The 20,774-nt window shown below is 54.2% G+C and overlaps 1 protein-coding gene across 1 annotated transcript; it reads left to right on the forward strand.

Moving 5' to 3' along the window:
* The first annotated feature begins 6,627 nt into the window (after positions 1-6,627).
* On the forward strand, positions 6,628-19,848 carry LOC144941750 (calmodulin-alpha). The gene is made up of 6 exons (XM_078868163.1): positions 6,628-6,777; positions 15,612-15,642; positions 16,747-16,890; positions 17,507-17,613; positions 18,680-18,815; positions 19,451-19,848. Exons 1-6 carry the CDS (start codon positions 6,775-6,777, stop codon positions 19,477-19,479), a joined length of 450 nt encoding a protein of 149 aa, XP_078724289.1. The 5' UTR covers positions 6,628-6,774; the 3' UTR covers positions 19,480-19,848.
* Positions 19,849-20,774: the final 926 nt, after the last annotated feature.

The following is a 20,774-nucleotide window of genomic DNA, read 5'->3' on the forward strand; positions in this document are numbered from 1 at the left end:
GGGGGGTTGAGAAATGTGACGTCACATCAAAATGCGCAACTTTCAATAAATATAGACAACACGTTCTACTTAATTAAATAGACTTTTTTTTATAAACGTTTTCTCCGACAACATCAGAGTGCAGCGCCACATTAAATACGCACTGCAATGACAATAGTTTAAAGAGATTTGAAGCATGTTTTATTTTGGGGGGGGGGGCAGAGCTTTGTGACGTCATATTTGAGGGGGGGGGGGTCAGACATTTGTGACGACGTATAACGAGGGGGGGGGGGGGGGTAAAAAATCGTCCAAAATCGCGTGACGTCATTTATGGACGGCCTCTGAAGACATCTTGTGCATTCCGATTGGTTCATGATACGTTCACATCTCCGCTTCTCCCCCGTAATGATGTTTGCACACCGGTTATTGGTACCCCATATAACGCTGTGAGTCATAGGTACACATCAGCGTGCTTGTGTTATGATCCCAAGAAGGTTGCCACCTAATCCCCAGACCAAACCTGGACATACCCCCCCCCTCTCTCTCATTCAGCCGAGTTCTATCACCAAGACAGCAACACCGATACCACGAGGTCTTGGTACAAATCAATTCCTGTTGGCACCTCGACACGCGGATCGCCACCTTGACAATGTCCGGGTGAAACCGGGACGGGTGGCAACTCGTCTCGATCCGACAGGCCGTGTCACGTGCACAGTGACTCACTCCGCTGCCTCGCCCCCCTCCCCACACACCTGTAAGGGGCCGTCCATAAATGACGTCACGCGATTTTGGACGATTTTTGACCCCCCCCCCCCCTTCGTCACACGGCGTCAGAAAAAGTCAGACCCCCCCCCCTCAAATATGACGTCACAAAGCTCTGCCCCCCCACACCCCCCAAAATAAAACATGCTTCAAAACGCTTTAAACTATTGTTATTGTCGTGCGTATTTAATGTGGCGCTGCACTCTGATGTTGTAGGAGAAAGCATTTTGATGTGACGTCACATTTCTCACACCCCCCCTCACCCTCGTCACACATCGTCACAAATGTCTGACCCCCCCCCTCCCTAAGTGCGTGACGTCATTTATGGACGGTCCCTAAGTCAATTTACACAACGCAGATTCATCATTAACCTGCAATTGGGATTATATAAAATCAATAATCACCCGGCCTCCCTGACTTGCAGACGTACCTCACCACCGTTTCTCTCATCGACTGAGGCCGCAGTCTGCCGGCCAGGATTGCTGCTGAGCCACCTCGTGGCACCAGACGGGGATAGCTGCAACTTGGGGATGCCCTTTACAACTGGATTTAGATGAGATGTGATGTTACAGGGTGGTCCAGACGTCTTGTGACCCACCCCCAATAAATTTACCCCTAATTTTGTCTTTGCATATTAATAATAACAAGAATATTAAGTTTTAGAGAATTCAATGGAGATCACAAATCACAAGACATCTGGACCACACCTACAAATCACAAGACATCTGGACCACACCTGTAGAGGGACCAGATCAAACACATTCGTCAACAACACTGCGGCCTCGTAAGAAAAACACTTTACAACACGCGACGTTTCGGGCAATGACTCTACTTCACATCGCATTCGTCAATAACGCATCTTTGATGTGCTACGACGAATGCCCATTGCCCGAAACGTCGCTGAATTTAATTTTTTTCTGTCAAGGCCACAGCGGTCGGGGGTTAAATGCTATACGGGGGATCTTTGGCTTTGTATGAACCACGTGGTGGCGCTGTCGTGCCGCGTCCAGCCCCCAGTGCCACGTGTCACAGGTTAACTCACCTGCGCTGACACCTCAACACAACAGGAGCGATACCCTCTCTATACAAATTCAACATTTTGTAAACAAAATTCTTTCCCTGTACCTTGCATACGATGTTGGGGCAAGTGCTGTTAGCGAGCAGATATTAAGGCCGGAACGGCGCACGAGGGAGTGGTGTGGCCAGCTTCACGTCCGAGCGTCTTTGTCTCCCCAGTGGCGATGTTTACACATCACACCGGGTACTCATTCGAGGCTGAGTCGACCTAGGGGTGAGGCCCCAGACCGGTCTTGGAGGCCGTGATCGGAGATCGAACCTCGTGTGGGCGGCTTCGTAGTGCAGCGCAGCGCGCTAACCGCGGCACTGCCGCTTGTTGGGGTGTCGACAGTGGTTGTCCTGTGGACGGACGCGCCTCCGTCATACGAATGTGGAATTTCCATCACCGGCTCTGCAGGGCTGTCAACAGAACCCGCCGCCACGATGCTTATTTGAGCAGCGGGAGGCCTTGAATCCTCAAAAGACGTTGCATTTACGGTCAACAAATAAACTCGACGTTTCGGGCAATGAACCTTCTTAATAGTACAAAAAAAGTCTTCATCTTTTGTTGTACGATGAAAAAGAGCCATTGCCCGAAACGTCACTTATCATGTGCATTTTGTTCCTGTTAAGGCTACACATACGTAGCGTTGTTATTGGTAAATGTGTTGAGTTGATTTATCATGTTTTTGTGCTTTTGGGCACCAAATAAAACGTTCTGGAGGTATTGTGAGATATGTATTCCTCCTTTCCGTGCGTGATACCGTCCCGCGGATTTTATGTTTGTGTTGTCGTTGTGATCACAGAGGTGGACACCTCTACTCAGGTATCGCGCCGTGAGTCGCGGAAACGGTGAACAGAGGAGGTGGTGGAGGAGGTGGTGCGTGTGGAAAATGACGCGTGGGTGCGGTGACGCGTCCAGGTAAAATTATCCGAACCTCTCCCGAGAGCTCCCAACGCGGCACGCAAAGAGTCCCCGGGGAAAGGGAGGAGTTGGTGGATAAGGCGATGGTGGAGGAGGAGGAGGTGGTGATGCAGAATGAGGTGGATAGGTGATGGTGGAGGAGATGATAATGATGAGAAGTTGATGATGATGGAAGAGGTGATGGAGGAGCCGACGATGATGATGATGTTGTAGAAGGAAGTGGATCGGTGACGATGGAAGAGCAGCTGAATGAGGTGGATGGCCATTATGAGGGGCTGTCACGTGGTACGCACAGGTGTTTTGCTGGCGCAGGTGAATGAACGGGGCAGCCGAGCAGGCTGAGTCAACAGGGAGCAGGGCGGGGGGGTGATGGTTGATAGGGGAGACGAGGAGGAGGGAACGAGGGGATGGTTGGGGGGGAGGGGGTGGAAGGAGGAGAGGAGGGGGCACGAGGGGAGGGGAAGGGCGATGGGGTGGTTAGGTGTGAAGACGGGGGAGGGGAGGGGCTGGGTAGGCGAGACGCGCGCGCCAAATCGCACGTGACTCCCACCTGCGCCCAGGTAACGGCTGTGACGTCACCGCGCCGCATTGCAGATGCCCCGCAGCCAATCGGATGGGGCCCATCTCGGTGGCGGAAGATGGAGTTTCGAGCGAGGTGGCCATCGTGAACCCTTGAGAGACGGCTGCCCTTCACGCGAACACCAGCAGCAGCGGAGGCAGCTGCGAGATCTAGCAGAGGGAAGGAGGCGATGGCATTGGATCGTGATGACCTTGATACGTTAGCAATCACTATCATCATCGTCATCATCATCAACAATTGTCGATCCACTACGAGATGAAGACTTCCCAAAACACCGTCGCTACCTTTCACGATCCTGCGATCAGAATCAGAATATTTATTGACACTGGAGCAATCCGATGAGCTATGAAGCTCTTCTTTTCACAGATGTCCACGTCGCGCCACCATTCGCACGAACGGACTTCATGGCTCCATCTCCCCTGGGTGGACGTCTCCCTCGGACGCGTTCCGTCCCTTGTCCGCCGTTCCGTTATTATACTCGACCCGCGTCCACCCCCCCCCGCGTCCCCCCTCCGCGTCTACCTCCCCCCACTTCCACCCCCACCACACGTCCTCCCCCCGCGTCCACCCCCCGCGTCCACCCCCCGCGTCCACCCCCCGCGTCCACCCCCCCCCCGCGTCCATCCCCCCCCCCGCGTCCATCCCCCCCGCGTCCACCCCCCATGTCCACCCCCCCCCATGTCCACCCCCCCGCGTCCACCCACCCCCCCCGCGTCCACCCCCTCCCACCCCCCCCCCTCAACGCACCACCCCCCTCTCAACCGACGACGGCACCTGCCCCGGACCCCACTTTCGTTTATTAACACTGTGAGTGATGACACGTTTCGCCTGCGCGTGTTCATTATGTCAACTCCACGGGCTCCTGTCTGCGTCTCTCGGTGTAATGTCAAAGCGTGCGTCTCTGCCTGTCGCTTGGTGCGCTTTCGTCCCATTCGCTGGTTGTTCAATTGTTTTCATTTGTTAATGACCGCGTCTTAATTTTCTTAGAAGCGGACTTCATTACATTTTGACTTTAAACTTCCGTGACTGCAGGAATTCATATTCTTTTTTCTTTACAATATGTTTTTGTTTTTATTATTTTAATTTTTAAAAATTATTTTTATTTGTATTCACTTTATTTTTGTATCGACGAGACTTTATTACGGCAATTGTCAAGGCCCCATTGAGCTAAGCCGCCCTGTTACACGGACGAGTTACACACAGAGATCCATAGAGTTACATATAGATACATATATATGCAGTTACATCGAGATCCACAGAGTTACATAGAAATCCATAGAGTTACATAGAGATCAAAATAGTTAAATATAGATCCTTACAGTTACACATAGATTCATAGAGTTAGAGATCCATAAAGTTGTATAGATATTCTTAGAGTTACATAGAGATCCATATAGTTTGCATAGAGATCCATTGAGTTACACAGATAATATTTCAGCTGGTAAGGCCCATAGATCTAAGCAGCTCTGTTACAAGTACGATCACAGCCGCATAGCAGGGAGTACGCGATGGTTGTCGCCGTCGTCATTTTGTGGAATTTCCACCACTGCCTGCCGATGGGGATGATGTTGATGACGGTGGTGGAATTCGGGCGTTTATTTTCGAACGGTTTGCAAAATGTGGCAATCTATTTTCGTGTTTATCCTGAATTCCGAGTCCTGACCAGGGTTGAGATAATTGACGCGCGGGCACCGATTTGTGCCGACTCCTTGAGATGCAATTGGAAAGTTGAGCCACGCGCTAAACTGATCATTATAACTCGATTCATACACACGGTGGGGGGGGCGAGAGAGAGAGGCAGAGAACGCGGGGAGATGGAGAGGGAAAGATGGGGAGTGGGAGAAGAGGAGGAGGGGGATCGATATTTATCCTGTGGTGGAAATTCTACATTCCTATGTGTGTGTGGGGGGAGCAGTATATTCGGTGTACAGCCACTGTTGATGTATCACAACGTGTGAGAATACTCTTATGGGAGACACTTTGGTGGCTGGTGATGCTGCTGTTACCGCTGCTGCGTTGGCAGTGATGCACACGGACAAACAGCAACACTCAACACGCCCGTCAATAACAAAACTTGCGTGTGGTCTTCAAAGGAAAACTATGCAATGGGCGACGTTTCGGGTAAGGGTCCGTCTTCATGGAAAATCAATAGCGAGGTCAGGGAGATACGAGTAGATGTAATGCGAGAGATGTAAGAAGGCAGACGGGAGAGCGATAGAGAGAGAGGGTGGGCAGGGATTGAGAGAGAGAGAGGCAGGTAGAGAAAGAGAGATGCGAGGAAAGAGACGGCTCGAGTGAGAGGAGGGTGTGGGAGGGATTAGGGGGGGGGGTAGCTAAGGTTAGGGAATTAAGAGAGGGGGAGTGGGGAGGTTGAGTGGTGGAGGGAGGTGGGGGGAGGGGTAATTGGGGGATGGGGAATGGAAGGGAGGAGCTAATTGGGTAGCGAGAGAGGGGGGGGGATAGAGAGGAGGGGATCGAGATGGAGTGGGAAAGAGAGAAGGGGGGGGGTTTCAGTTTTCATTTATGTGGAATAACCCTGTGAGCCATTCGGCTCTTGATTCGGGTGCAACCGCAACAAGCAATAAAATTACAAGATACATTTATAATTTACTGTACGCAAGTTGAAACATCCCCTACAAAAACAATACGATCTTCCAGAAAAAGCACCGTTTGTTTATGCGGGCGGGGGGGTGAGCGGGCGGGGGGGGGTCGGGCGGGGGGGGGGGGTGAGCGGGGCGGGGGGGGTCGGGCGGGGGGGGGGTGAGCGGGCGGGGGGGGTCGGGCGGGGGGGGGTGAGCGGGCGGGGGGGGGGTGAGCGGGCGGGGGGGGGGGTGAGCGGGCGGGGGGGGTGAGCGGGCGGGGGGTGAGCGGGCGGGGGGGGTCGGGCGGGGGGGGGGTGAGCGGGCGGGGGGGGTCGGGCGGGGGGGGGGTGAGCGGGCGGGGGGGGGGTGAGCGGGCGGGGGGGGGGTGAGCGGGCGGGGGGGGGGTGAGCGGGCGGGGGGGGGGTGAGCGGGCGGGGGGGGGGGTGAGCGGGCGGGGGGGGGGGTGAGCGGGCGGGGGGGGGGGGTGAGCGGGCGGGGGGGGGGGTGAGCGGGCGGGGGGGGGGTGAGCGGGCGGGGGGGGGGGTGAGCGGGCGGGGGGGGGTGAGCGGGCGGGGGGGGTGAGCGGGCGGGGGGGTGAGCGGGCGGGGGGGGTGAGCGGGCGGGGGGGGTGAGCGGGCGGGGGGCTGAGCGGGCTGGCTGGCTGGGTGAGTGAGTGAGAGAGTGTGGAGGCGTGAGTGAGAGAGAGAGAGCGAGCGGGTGGGTGTGTGGGTGCAGGTAGGTGTAGGAAGGGAGGAGTGAGTGGCGAGGGCGGGGGGAGACAGCGCAGAGTGAGAGGGAGAGAGAGGAGCGAGTTCCCTTAAAGACCGCGTCCCCGCGTCTCCGGCCCGTGAACTCTTCCGTGCCGCAGCAGCCCCCCTCGCGAAGACGACATGGTGAGTGCACTTCATCAATTAGCGCCGCGGTGGAAATTCCACAGTTCGTGTGGCGGGTGCCAGGTAATCGAGATGTACTCGCTTACATACGGTTATAAAGCACACGTGTTATAATGCACGTGTGTGTGTGTATTTAAAAGCAGATAAGCTCATCATCATCATCGTCATTCACGAGCCATGGTCAATCCACTGCTGGATTAAGATCACCGCAAGGATGTTGCGGGGTGATGCTCCACTTCGCAGCTGCATTCGTGTGAACTGATGGAATCGTTCCATCTCCGCGGCGGATGTCCTCTATGGACGCGTTAACGTGTTTCGATACAAATTAAACTTGATTTTAGTTTGTCCGTAAAGTTACCCCTTATTTTTTACTTCCCCCCACCACCTCTCCCCACAAAATGGTACATATTTTATCGACCTCGTTTGGATGATGATTGATGATGATGGGTTGAGTCGAGTAACCTGACCACAGGACGTCTTGTTCTGCTCGCACAAACTCACACTACAGTATACAATACTGTACAAAGGTTTGCTACAGTACTGAGGGTGGAGTGATTAGCGCACTGCGCTAAGAACCTGGCAACCCGAGTTGGATTTCCAGCCACGGCTCTCGTGTTGACTCGCCACCAGCCCTTCAGCCTCGAACCGACATCGCGATCGGGGTGGTGAAGTATGGTCAATCCAAGACTCATGACCAACACAGCGCTGGGTGAGGGGAGACATTCATCCAGCAGTGGATTGGCAAACGACCGATAATTAAATTTCGATTTAAAGCTTTCGTGACTGCAGGGATTCATCTTCTTGGTTCTTTCGGTAAAGTCACGTAGAAGGGAAGTAATAAAATAATAAAAATAAAACATAATAAAATAATTCTCACGACGTTTCGGCCACATCGCAAGCAGCCGTCCTCAGGTGAAGAACAGGTATGTCGAGACTGTCTTCTCGACAGACCTGTTCTTCTCGACAGACCTGTTCTTCACCTGAGGACGGCTGCTTGCGTTGTGGCCGAAACGTCGTGAGAATTATTTTATTATGTTTTATTTTTATTATTTAATTACTTCCCTTCTACGTGACTTTACCGAAAGAACCAAGAAGATGACCGATAATTCCCATAACGAACGCGAGAATATGCGAGGCATAGATGACTATTTGATAGAACTCGTAAACATCACGTGGGGTTCTTTCTACAGAGGAGTATACACGGTGAGCCATACATACAGACACCAAAAGTGGTATAAATTACAGATCAAACACTACCTTGTATAGCCCCCCACCCCCACTCGTATTTATCTGCGTCTCCCTCTCACTCCCCTCGCTCCCTCGATCACCCTACATCTCTCCCTCCATCAACCACCACGTATCTTCCCGTCTATCTCCACCTTCCCTTCCCATCTCCACCTTATGTTTCCGTGCCTCCTTTTCCTATCTCCCTCCAGGCTCATATCCCTGTCGTCTGCGTGTCTCGCCAAGAGGTCTGATGCGATTTCCTAAGAATGTTCTAGAAGGGCCAGAGAGCGAGTGAGGTGATGTAAATCACCGGGGATGTTTAATTCACAACCTTGCTCCACACCGTCTCCCCATCCATCTCTCGCCATTCCGCTCTCCGGAGAGAATTGGGCGCAAGTGTTGAGAGGGGAGAGTAAAATGGGGTCGCTATAAATCAGTGGGGTGCCTATAAATAGAGCCCCCCCCAGCACCCTCGTTTCGTTAAGAAAAATCAACTCATTTTATTATGTTTTATTTTTATTATTTTATTATTTCCCTTCTATGTGACTTTACCGAAAGAACCAAGAAGAAAAATCAACTCGTTAGTTAAAAAAAACCGCCCTATAAGGAACAACCAATTATATATATGAAGATAAATCAGGCGACGTTTCGGGCAATGCTCCTTATTCATATCACATATAATTATTGTGGTGTAAACAAATGTGAGTTTCTGTTTTCCTCTAATTTGTGCTTTCTGCACCACTGTTAACGCAGCCATAAAAGTAAAAAAACCGTATGACCGATCCTCGTCATAGGACCGTGGAATTCCCACCACCGGACACAAGCGCCAGCCTTGCACCTATTGTTAGAGCAGCGCGACTTTGTGACGGGGTCCCTTGAACGCACAGAAGTGAGAGTTGTGAATGTTTTATTCCTGTTTACCCGGCATCACCTGCTCGTGGGCAAATAGCGAATATCAGCAGAAGCCCGTCTCGGCCCATAAACCTACTGCCATTCCAGACCAGACCTTCCCCCCCTATACGTCGCGTCGATCGTTGGGGTTGTTTGACCATACTTCACCACTCTGGTCAGTGCGGCTTGGTTGGTGAAGTGGGTAGGGGGAGAGACGTTATCCGGATACCGGTTCGTATATTCATCGGTCACTGATGTTATCCGTGGCCGGGAATCGAACTCGGGTCGGCGGATTTACTGTGTACCGCAGCGCCGCGCTAATGAAATCTAAATGGTCATTTAAGAAACGCAAAATCATGCTAATGGCATCTCTAATGCACATTGCTGTTCAGGTCACATTGTTCATTAAATTAATGTTGCGGGTGGGGTGGGCGAGGTGGGGTGGGGTGGGGTGGAAGGGGTGGATGAGGTGGGGTGGGGTGGATGAGGAGGGGTCGGGTGGATGGGGTGGGTGGATGAGGTGGGTGAGATGAGGTGGGGTTGGTGGGTGTGTGATTTGCAGTGAGGCTGGTGGACACAATCTTCTACCTGCATAGGGCGGTGACGCGGCTTTGCGGCAGCGCGTTGGCCACTTGTCGCAGAGGTTCGCGGTTCGATGCCAGCGGCCGCCCTGATTAATACTGCGAGTGTGTGAACCGCAATACTACGCGGCGTCTGCTTCATTCAATGGACTCCAAAGCCCTCCTGTGTGCGGGCCTCAGGGGTCCAAAATTGCCGCATTATGAAACTGGACCCGCAAATTACTCAATTGGGATGGTGCAAAGCAATCATCTCAGCAGACTAAGACCCAAGTCACTCTTGCAAATGAGGCTCATCCCGGTCTCTCAAGTTCTCGCCGAGTTACACAGAATAGACGAAATTAACGCTCAACCGCGGCAGATGGTGAGGGATCGGAGGTAGGGATGGAGAGATGATATAGTGGGGGGGGTAGGGATGGAGATCGTGAGGGTGGAGGCAGGGATGGAGATCGTGGGGGTAGGGATGGAGATAGCTGGGGGGGGGGGCGGCGATGGAGAGAGCGGAGATAGTGGGGGAGGGAGGAGGGATGGAGATCGTGGGAGATGGGGTGGGGATGGTGGGGGGAGGGGATGTCTGTACACAATGTGCTAAGGTGATTAGCCGCAGAGAGTTGTCGAGATCCAGGAATTGGGGGCAGCGTGAGGGTGGGGGGCTCGGGCGTGGGAGGGGTGGGATTAGGGGGCCTACGTAGTGGTGATGAGAGATGGCGGCGAGGGAAATACATCGGTCGAGATGTGGAGCATGAATATTTTCCAGCGGAGGCACCCGTTTCACAGTGACACCACTCGGGTTTAGGAAGCTTCCAAACCAACCACCGCCATCATCTTACCACCCCCACCAGTCTAGATTGGTGACTGTATTCTTAGGTTTTTTCGGTAAAGTCACGTAGGTAAAAAAGAAAAATTAATAAACGTAAAATAAAAAATTAAATAAAAATCACGACGTTTCGGAGGCAACACAAGCCTCCGTCTTCAGGTGGAACCGTCACAGCACGATAGCCGTCACAGCACGACAGCTGTATCAAGTATCAAGTTACTTGATACAGCAATCGTGCTGTGACGGTTCCACCTGAAGACGACGGAGGCTTGTGTTGCCTCCGAAACGTCATGATTTTCATTTTATTTTACTTTCATAAATTTTAATTTTTTACCTACGTGACTTTACCGAAAAAACCTAAGAATATGAATCCTTGCAGTCACGAAAGCTTCAAATCTAGAATTGGTGACTGTGTGGGTAAACTGCTCATGGGTTGAATCGCCATCTCTCGGGATTAAATTAAATTAGTACCACCACGTCGCCACTTATGTCGGGAGGGGGGTTGGCGAGTCTACAGTGATTGTCGTTTACAAAGACTCGATCCCGTCCTAGGAATGTGGAATTTCAACCACTGGCTCGGGGCTATGAAGGGGAGATGAGTAGCGATGAACGCCTCAATGCTCATTTAAGCAGGAAGTTACTTTGTATGCACGTACGTTGCACTTTTTTCGCACCGTACGCATCCAACCGTGCTAATCCTAGTTGAGCGCAAAGAAAACTAACTTTGAGTCTCACAAATCCTACCGTGGTCCACCAACCCTTGCCTCCTAAGCGCGGAGTGGAGCGGGGGGGGGGGGTCACGCCGTCGACCAAGTCGCTTCTACCAAAATCGCGCGGCTCGAACCGTCGCCTGCGACCGCTTTGCCAACATCTGAACGAGTGGTTGCGCAACAAGGGCACGAGGCACGGCGCATTCGACATCGTCACGATAGCCACGTTGACGTCGCTGCGGTGGCGAGATGTTAACTACATCGCCTGGTGTGCAGGACGTCGTAGGTTCGATCCCGACTCCGACGCCTGCCTGCTGTATATTTGGAGTGTGCGTGTCTGTCTCTCTCTCTTTCTCTCTCCCCGTGGTCACGTGAATTTTATCTCCGGGTCCTCCGGTTTTTTCCCCTCCACATTTAAAATCAACATCACGCGTTTTAGAGTATTTGGCTGCTGTTATCAATTTCCACGTGATAAGCCACTTCGTTGAGCCATCATTTGTAATGGCCAGGTGGCTTCTAGAGCATTTAGAAAATGGTTCGTAAAATTTGATAACTCATTAAACCGTTTGTAACTTTTTGTGTAATTGTAATATGTTGCCATCGTGAAATATACTGCTTTGAAATTGGGTCCATCGCTTTGAAACACCCTGTATTATAGACAAGTGGGCCTTGCCTGGTAAAATACAAACGTTTGGTTTTAGTCGTCACGCGGTCACGAAACGCGTCGCCACAAGTCCCAAGCCCCTCGTCTCTCTGCCGTGAGCGGCAACCGGTTGCAGAGAAGTCCCCGCGAGTAACGTGAAATCGGTTGCGCGAAAGTGAAATCGGTTGCGCGCAATCGATCGCCCAGGCGTGGTCCCGGTCTGCGACTCCCTCCTCGGGTACCAGCCGAGGCCGGCCTGCTACTGCGGACGGAGAGGAGGAGACGTGGGAGACGTGGGGGTGGTGGGGGGCGAGGGTGGGGGGTGAAGGGCAGCCTCGTCTGTCCGGGGGGGGGGGGCGGGGGAATAATGGGAGGGGGGCGGGGGAATAAGGTGGGGGGGGGGGGGTGTAGAGCCTCCAGCCGTGATGAGGGGCAGGTGGTCCACGCGATGTTTCCAGCTCGGTCTTCACCACTGGTCTTGGTGGCCGTGAGAGCCGGAATTGATCTCGGGTCGCACTTCCCCCCCCAACTACTCGAATTTTGCTTTTTTAGAACGAGGTTCGTCTTTCTAACGCGGAGAATGCCGCGCCACCGATTATGCAAAGCCTTGACAAAAAGGGACGTTGCAGGCAGCGTGGCGAGCATGGCACGCTGCATATCGTGGGGCAGGATGGGGTGAGCGGTGAGAGAGCTTTGCAGTGGAGAGTTGTTGACGAAGGTGGTCTGCGAATTTTAAAAATGTTAAGTGAAAGATCTTCTAGGAGAGGCTCTCACCGACTCATTTTCAGGAGGGTGCTGCTCCAATGAGACGTTTTGTCCAAATCTCTAAGACTGTGTTTTTTAAATCTTCTCAAGCCTCCCGTAAACCACGTGACTTGCGTGTGTGCCCCCCCCTACTCTGAATCCCTCCCCTCTCCCCACCCACTGAGAAAACAGACTCTGTGCAACATCAGCAGTGTCGAGGCCATGATGCGCACACACACACACTCCCTTCCTTCTCCCTCCCGCCTCTCCTCACGAGCCCTCTTGCTCCCGTTCCTCGCCGTCCCGTCTCCATCCCCTTCCTCTGATTCCCCCAGGAATCTCTCTCCTCGTCTCTTCCCTCCCCGTCTCGCGCTCTCTTTCCCCATCATCACGTGGCATCCGTGGTGGTGCAGCCGCCACCAACTTCCGCCACGGACACAAAGTTTCTCGCTCGTTCCCCTTTTTTGTTTTAAATAAAAATGAGGGTTGGACTTGCACCTCCGGTTTAGCACGGCTGGCTACGTACGGCGCGAAATAAGTTCAACGCACATACGTGTGGGAGGAAACCGGAGAAACCCCACCTCGTGCGCAGGCGGGATAACACCCGGCGTGTACATTATTTATCACGTGCGAAAGATACAGCATGACCAATGTCTTGTTAATCAATTTCACACAAAAAAAACGCATTCGCAAGTGATATCTGAACCTGTCACAGGGCCCTCCTCCCCCTCCCCCTCCCCAGGTCCACTCACCCTCAAATGATCAACCAATTGCTTGTCGCTAAACTTCGGAGACAAAGGCGGCCGCGCATGGCGCTTCTGACCACACCCTCCCACCCCTTGGGTGTGCCGTGCCGGCCTTCATAGGTGCTCGCTAACAGCACTTGCCCCAACAGCCTGCTCAGGCTACAAGGGGGATCTTTTGTCTGTGTGCGTATTGTCTGTCGAATGTCGTACACACCTAGTGTGTGTGTGTGTGTGTTTTTGCGCGCGTGTTGGCGTATGTCAATATGTCGGCGTTAGCACTGGGGAGACAAAGGCGGCCGGCCCTACCGGATGTGCGAGTGGAACATTTACCTGGACCCCCCCCACCCCCTACCCGGCCCCTCCCCTCGGCCCCCATCCGCCCGTGACGTCCTAATGGAACCGGCGCGCACCGGGTCCACTGATAATGGGGGTTGCCTTTGAGGCTGCAGTACAGCAAATAGGTTGTTGACCTAGCCCCCTTGGCCCGCTTTGTTCTCCCCAGTGGTGCCAATGTGTACACAGCGCCCAGCTGGTATTCGTTTTGAGGCTGAGTCGACCTAGGGGAGGGGGGCTGGGTGCAGGCCACGTGTACACGAAGTCCACTTCCAATGAGGGTTTGAGTAATTGATTAAATCTAGTTCTGTTTGTATTTGATAATAGCAATAATAATTATTGATAATTATTCGCATGATGGTGAAGTACCGTCGGAGAACAACCCACGGCCCTCATCCAGCAGTGGATCGTTAATTTATCACACGATTATAGCCGACCAGGTGGGTGGTCAGTGGTAGAGCAAGCGGCTGGCAATCGACAGCCCATCATCCCTAATGGGGGCGATAAAATTGAGTACCACTTTGTGGGTCTAAGTCATCACCGGTTCGCCCTATGGATAGACTCGTCCCCGACACAGGAATGCGGAATTTCCACCACTACCTCTGTGAGCCTTTAAACAGGAGACGATCTGATGCGATCAGGCAAACCTCTCGCTATTACATTTTTTTTACCAAATTAAAAACAACCTTGGCAAAGTGGATGCTATGTGTACCCAGGCCGACGCCTCCCTCTAGGTAAACTCGGCCTGAAATGAGCATCAGGTAAAATTGAAGATGTGAAACTGGAGCAGCTCCCCCGCCTCCCACTACTCGCTCCACTGAGACGGAGCTATTGGCGCTGGGTTTGTCCGGTCTGGCGGGTTCTGGCGGCAGAGCGGTGCGAGTTAGTTTTCACGGGGGGGGGGAGGGTGACTTCGCAATGCCTCGGTTCATAATGGCCACGATCAGGCTGTTGGAAACGCATTTCGCCGGCGTTGCTCGGACGCAGGCTTTCAAACCCTCGGTTGAAATCCCTGGCTCGGCGGGGTCGGTAATGGTTTTGTCGGCAGTATCAGGGGGGTTCATCGCATCAACACCTGCTGAGAAACTGGGTTCCAGCTCTGGCTCTGGTTGTGAGGGTGTGCATAATGCCCATGTCGTAGGCATATACATTAAGCAGAGACTGCTGAGACACCCTAAGCTTGATTGGTGGTTTTGGGTGTCTCTCTCTCTTTCTCGCGGTGTTCATAATGGCCATGTTGGAACAATACAGTGAGCCGACACAGCTGAGATCCTGGGTTTGAATCTGGTTTTCAGTCGCCCGCGATGTCAACCAAGATTGAAACCGGATTCTCAAGGTCTTGTGATGGTTAGGGGCTCGGACCAGTCACCAATGATGGCAGACAAAAAACCCAATCGCAATACTTGAGCCTCCTTGGGTTTTTATGAATTCTGAAAATTTTAAACAACATTTTAAGTAATTGGATGGACACATGACGAACACTTTTACCAGGGGGGGGGTGTGGGTGGGGGGTATATTGAAGGTGTGTTCATCGTATTGGCATTGAGTTGTTTTGAAGTTCATTCAAAAGTAGTTCTGTGAAGTTGTCTTCCACCTCCTGTGTTTTGACATTCCGACGCGAGTCCGTGGCGCCTGGTGGGGGCGTTCTCTATCACAGGAGTCGACAACCTGCGGCTCTTTTAAGGACTCCTTCGCGACAGTTATTCATTTCAGAACCACCAGCACCGTTCTCGTGTTCACCACTCAGTGCAGTTTGCGGCTCTTGAAATGTTGAGATTTTTTTTTACCGACTAAAAGAAAATGGCTGGTTCTAAAAAGGACAATTTCTTGACATCGTCATGTGTGTGGTCACACCACTCCAGCGTGCGTGTGTGCCATGTCGGCTTTAACAGGTGCTCGCTAACAGCTGTATATTTCACAAATGGCGGCGGACTATAACGTCTGTGACGAAATGCAATGGGATGCCAATGTGACGGTACAAGCGGGGGGGGGGAGTGGGCGGTGATTTGATTACGGAGTCGAATCGTAGACGTAGACATAGGATGCGTGGGGGTTTGCATGGCTAACCGAAGCGCGTCTCACAGTAGAAGGTGGTGATGGTTATCTGCGTGTGCGATCGTTATCTCTCCGTGTGCTTTGTTGCAGGCCGACCAGCTCACGGAAGAACAAATTGCCGGTGAGCGAGCCTCTCGTCATGGCCACGACGCCGTCTCGCGCCACCCCATCGCCACGCCTAGCTCGGGGGGGCAGGGGTCGCACTCGCATATAGGGGCTGGTCTCGGGGTTTCGGGGTCTCGGGGCTTAGGGGGTTAGGAGACCCAAGCCCGGTACAGATTTCTTATCTGACCGATGATGTCTCTTATCAGCGCTGTGGTGGAAGTTCAACGCGGCGATACCGGTACGAGGTCTCTGTACGAATCAACTCCCGCTGCCACCTAAACACGGACGGCAGCTTCATGAGCTGTGTCTCGGGGTTGACCCCGGACAGGGGTCAGGACCCCCCCCCCCCCTCGGGCGTGGGGGCCAGTGGCACGGGTGGGCTTATGCCTGGGGGGGGGGGGGTGTTAGGGGCTGGTGGGGGGGGTTAGGGGCTGGTGGGGGGGGGGGTTAGGGGCTGGTGGGGGGGGGGTTAGGGGCTGGTTAGCTGCCGAGTGCACAGGCGGTGCGATTGCACCAAAGCCCACGGGGTCCGGGGGGGCGGGGGCTAGGGAGGGGGGGGGGCTAGGGAGGGGGGGGGGCCTGAAATAAAATCGCACGCCAGTGCAAGATGCCGCGTGGCACAAGACCCCCCTGGAGGGGCGGAGGATTTCCCTCTTGAGTTGTCGACGTGAGCAGTGCAGGTGAAGTGGAAACTTGTTGGGGGCGGGGATGGGGGGGGGGGTAGAGATCGGACACTCGCCCCCCCCAACACCCCCCCCCCCCAATCCGATAGATCCCCTGTTGTGTCGATGCACCTCCCTCTCCCCCATCCCTCGTCCTTCCTCCTTCCAGCTGCACCTCCCTACCTGCTCCCCCCCCCCCCTTCTCGGTCCTCCATCCCTCCTCCCACTTCTTCTTCTTACTCCCTCCCCTTCTTGTCGCCCTCATATTTTCTATTCGTTTGGTTTTGCCCCAATGTTCTATTTTGCTTCTACGTGGTACTTTGCCGTTTTTTTGCATTATTGCTTTTCGCTGGTTACTGGCCATCCGCTCTCTCTCTCTCTCGAGTTCTCGCCTGGTTTCAGCGAGATAAATGCAACCCTCGACTCCCCACCCCCCCCCCCACCGGACTGCCGCGCAGAGTTCAAGGAGGCGTTCTCGCTCTTTGACAAGGACGGCGACGGCACCATCACCACCAAGGAGCTGGGCACCGTCATGAGGTCACTGGGCCAGAACCCCACGGAGGCCGAGCTGCAGGACATGATCAACGAGGTGGACGCCGACGGTAAGACGGCTCCCTCCCTTCCCTCCCTTCCCGCCCTTCCCGCCCTTCCCGCCCGGGCTCTGCTCGCTGCTCAATGCCGAGCCGTGGTTTTGCCCGCCTGCGGGGAGCAGTGTCTTTGCCGTGTGCGGTCCGCATTTTTTTGACTGCTGTTCTCTAAGTGAGGCTCGAACCGCTGGCCATAATCCCCCCCAGCCCCCTCCCCCCAGCCCCCCCCCCAGCTCCCCCCCCCTCTATCGACGAATCCTACCCGGAAAGGTGCTTCGCGTTCGTGAGCGTTCGTCGCCGCGAAGTCTTTCCAACTCCGGCGTGTGTCCGCTAATCAGTCCGCGCCTTTCCACTTTTCACGCTCTCGGTGTGATTTCCAAGGAGGCGCGGTGCCGTGCTTCTCTGCGCACCTTTTTCGGCTGTTCCATTTGCTTGTCAGCTATTGTTCCATTTTCTCTGTCAACGTTCGTGTGCCAGATCCATCGGTGGGACCCCAGGAATTGTGCACCGATTAAAAACGTTCTTCTTTGGGCACACGATGGTTACGTCGATTTCTCGCTGTTTAAGTCCCATGTCACGAAAAGTAATTCCAACCTCGTTGTAAACTCGCCTCGCTTCTCCGTCCACTCAGGCAACGGAACGATCGACTTCCCAGAGTTCCTCACCATGATGGCGCGCAAGATGAAGGACACAGACAGCGAGGAGGAGATCCGAGAGGCGTTCCGCGTCTTCGACAAGGTGGACAAGCACGTGCACCTCCTCCTTGCCGTCATCGTCGTCATCGTCTCTCATCGTCGTCTTATGTGCCCATCTCCCACAATCCGTCATCATCTCATTAATAGTCATTGTCTCAGCAAAATTCCTCATTATTGTCATTGTCATCGTCGTCGTCGTGTGTACGTTGAACTGCTTTCGCATCACTCGTAGCCAACCGTGCTAGTCGGAGGTCGTCTCTTATCTCCCATAATCATTTTTTCCTAGCTCCCTTGATCATCTCTCAAATATCACCGCCCATGTTGAGGACACAGTCTACCAGTCTATTTCGGCTGAGCCACACACTGCAGGTCTCACCCACCCGCTCGCCCACCCGCTCGCCCACCCGCTCGCCCACCCGCTCGCCCACCCGCTCGCCCACCCGCTCACCCGCCCGCTCACCCGCCCGCTCACCCACCCGCTCACCCTCCCTCTCACCACACTGCAGGTCGCCTCGCTTCTCTCTCTGCTTCTTCTCGCGCACTGCCGGTCCACTCTAAGGAAGGTGGTGCTGTTTTTATAATCATTCTAAAGATGTGTTTCATAGTCTCCTTGCATATATTTTGAACTCTGTGTGTGTGTGTGTGCATACTTATTGTTGTGTGTAACTTTTATTGGTGCAATATTACATTCCCTTTGCGAAAGCGCCCTGTGACAATTGTATTGTGAAGGCGGCGCGATGTTAAACAAAGTTTCATTGATTTTATAATTGTTGGTGATGGTCGTGGTTGTGTGGTGGTAGTGTAGAGGTGGTTGGCGTGTTGCGCTACGAACCCGGCAAACCAGGGTTCAAATCCCGCTCGGGGCCAACACCAAGTGACGATTATCTGAACTGGTCCTGGGCCTGCCCTAGGTCGACTCGGCCTCGAATGAGTACCTGGCGCAGTGTGTAAACATCGCCACGAGGGAGACAAAGGTGGCTGGGCGTGGTGCTGGCCACCCACCCCTTCGTGTGCCACAGGTGCTGGCCTTCATAGGCGCTCGCTAACAGCACTTGCCCCAACAGTCTGCTCAAGGGAGGGGGGGGTCTCTGTCTTGCTGTGGTGGTCAGGACGGGAATGGCTACATCAGCGCGGCGGAGCTGCGTCACGTGATGACCAACCTCGGGGAGAAGCTGACCGACGAGGAGGTGGACGAGATGATCCGAGAGGCCGACATTGACGGGGATGGCCAGGTCAACTACGAGGGTGAGCGGGGTCATGGGGGTCAACAAAGGGGTCAACTACGAGGGTGAGCGGGGTCAAGAATGAGGGGTGAATGTGATCAACTACGAGGGTGAGCGGGGTCACGGTCAGCTACGGGGGGGTGAGCGGGGTCATGGGGGTCGACAAAGGGGTCAACTGCGAGGGTGAGCGGGGTCAAGAATGAGGGGTGAATGTGGTCAACTACGAGGGTGAACGGGGTCACGGTCAGCTACGGGGGTGAGCAGGGTCATGGGGGTCAACAAAGGGGTCAACTGCGAGGGTGAGCAGGGTCAAGATTGAGGGGTGAATGTGGTCAACTACGAGGGTGAGCGGGGTCACAGTCAGCTACGGGGATGAGCGGGGTCATGGGGGTCAACAAAGGGGTCAGCTGCGAGGGTGACCGTGGTCACGTGCTGCGCTATGAGGGGGAGCATTAAACATTAGCAATGGGGAGACAAAGGCGGCCGGGTGTGGATGTGGTCCCATCACCCCCTCGTGTGCCATCCCCGTCTTTATTAGGTGCTCTCTAACAGCACTTGCCTGCGTCGCTGTTCTGCGTACGATTGCAACACGTGCGTGTGTCTGTGTGCGGTGTGTGTGTGTGTGTCGTGTTTCCGGTGTTTGCGTGTCCATTCTAGAGTTCATCACGATGATGATGACCAAGTGAGCAGCGTCGAGTTCAACCGCACAGCGTCAACCACACCGCAACAGCCACCACCCGCACCTCGCTATCCAGCGTACCACCTACCACACCATACCGCACCATCGACCACGACCACATACCACACACACATACCACACACACATACCACACACACATACCACATCGCCTCCCCGACACGCACCGCACCAATGCGCACGTCTGTTTATCTCCGTGCGAAGCTACACACCTAATAATAAATACATCGATGCACACACATTGACATCAGCGGGTACACACACACACACACGTATGCACGCACACGCGCGCGAATGTTACTGAGCAATAACAACCCTGATCCTAGGGGTGCCCGGTGTGGCACAGGGTTGTGTGGAGAGTGGGGTGGGTGGGGGGGGTGGGAGGGTGCTGAGGTGCACAATGGCCGTGTCAGAGATGCAGCGCAGACGCCGCTGGGAACCTGCGTTCGGATCCGGGTTTCCGTCGTGCGGTCCCTTCGCCGACCGCGCGCACACAAACAAACAAACAACAACAACGGTGACAATTTTAATTCGTGGGTCTCGCCCAAATGTGGCTAATTTCCAGCTCTCCGAAAATAAAATATCGGTTTGATTTTGCCATGCGGCAAATGGTCACGCGTGTGAAGGTGCAAGGTGCCCCCCGCCGCCCCCAGGGCGTGCTGATTAAGAGGTCTCCTCTTGGATCATTGTCTGTGACGTCCGTGGCCTTCCGCTGGGACGCGGTGGGGGGTCCGCGAGATTTCCCAATGGATGCGTCATCTCGCGACACCACGCCGACGGTGCAATTTGATTTTTAAAATAACCAAACAGCCTCGTTACCCCCCCCCCCCCCTACAACCAACCAACTCCACCACTTCTCCCCCCCCCCCCTCCTCATGCTAAGTTTTGAAAGTTTGAGGCTCTGCACTAATCGCGCACGAAAAGCCTCGATGATTCGGAACGGTCCCAGAACTCACCTGCGCGCGCGCTCACCTGTGCTCTCGCTCACCTGTGCTCTCTCACCTGTGCACTCGCCTGAAACCCAACACACCTCAGCTCTTGGGGGGTCGGTGGGGATACGAGTTTGAGTTTGTGTGTGTTTTTTCTAAGCGCCCCGCCCCCCCCCCCCCCTTTGCAGGGTCAAGGGTAGGGTCCGGGTAAAGGTCAGGGCTAGTGGGGGGAGGGGGGGTGCAGTTTGTGTGTAGCACTCGGAGGCGCGCGCGGCGTGGTGGTGGTGGTGATGTTAGGCGGTGTTTAATTAACGGTGTGTTGCCACCGTGCGTCTATTTGTCTTATCAATATATT

This window comes from Lampetra fluviatilis, chromosome 25, assembly GCF_964198595.1.
Source record: "Lampetra fluviatilis chromosome 25, kcLamFluv1.1, whole genome shotgun sequence".
In the NCBI taxonomy this organism is placed as follows: domain Eukaryota; kingdom Metazoa; phylum Chordata; class Hyperoartia; order Petromyzontiformes; family Petromyzontidae; genus Lampetra; species Lampetra fluviatilis.

Bases quoted from the DNA above. Each gene is read 5' to 3' on its own strand.
- LOC144941750 (XM_078868163.1), top strand. The intron at 16,891-17,506 runs GTAAGACGGCTC...CCGTCCACTCAG, and splicing joins CAACGAGGTGGACGCCGACG to GCAACGGAACGATCGACTTC. The intron at 18,816-19,450 runs GTGAGCGGGGTC...TGTCCATTCTAG, and splicing joins TGGCCAGGTCAACTACGAGG to AGTTCATCACGATGATGATG.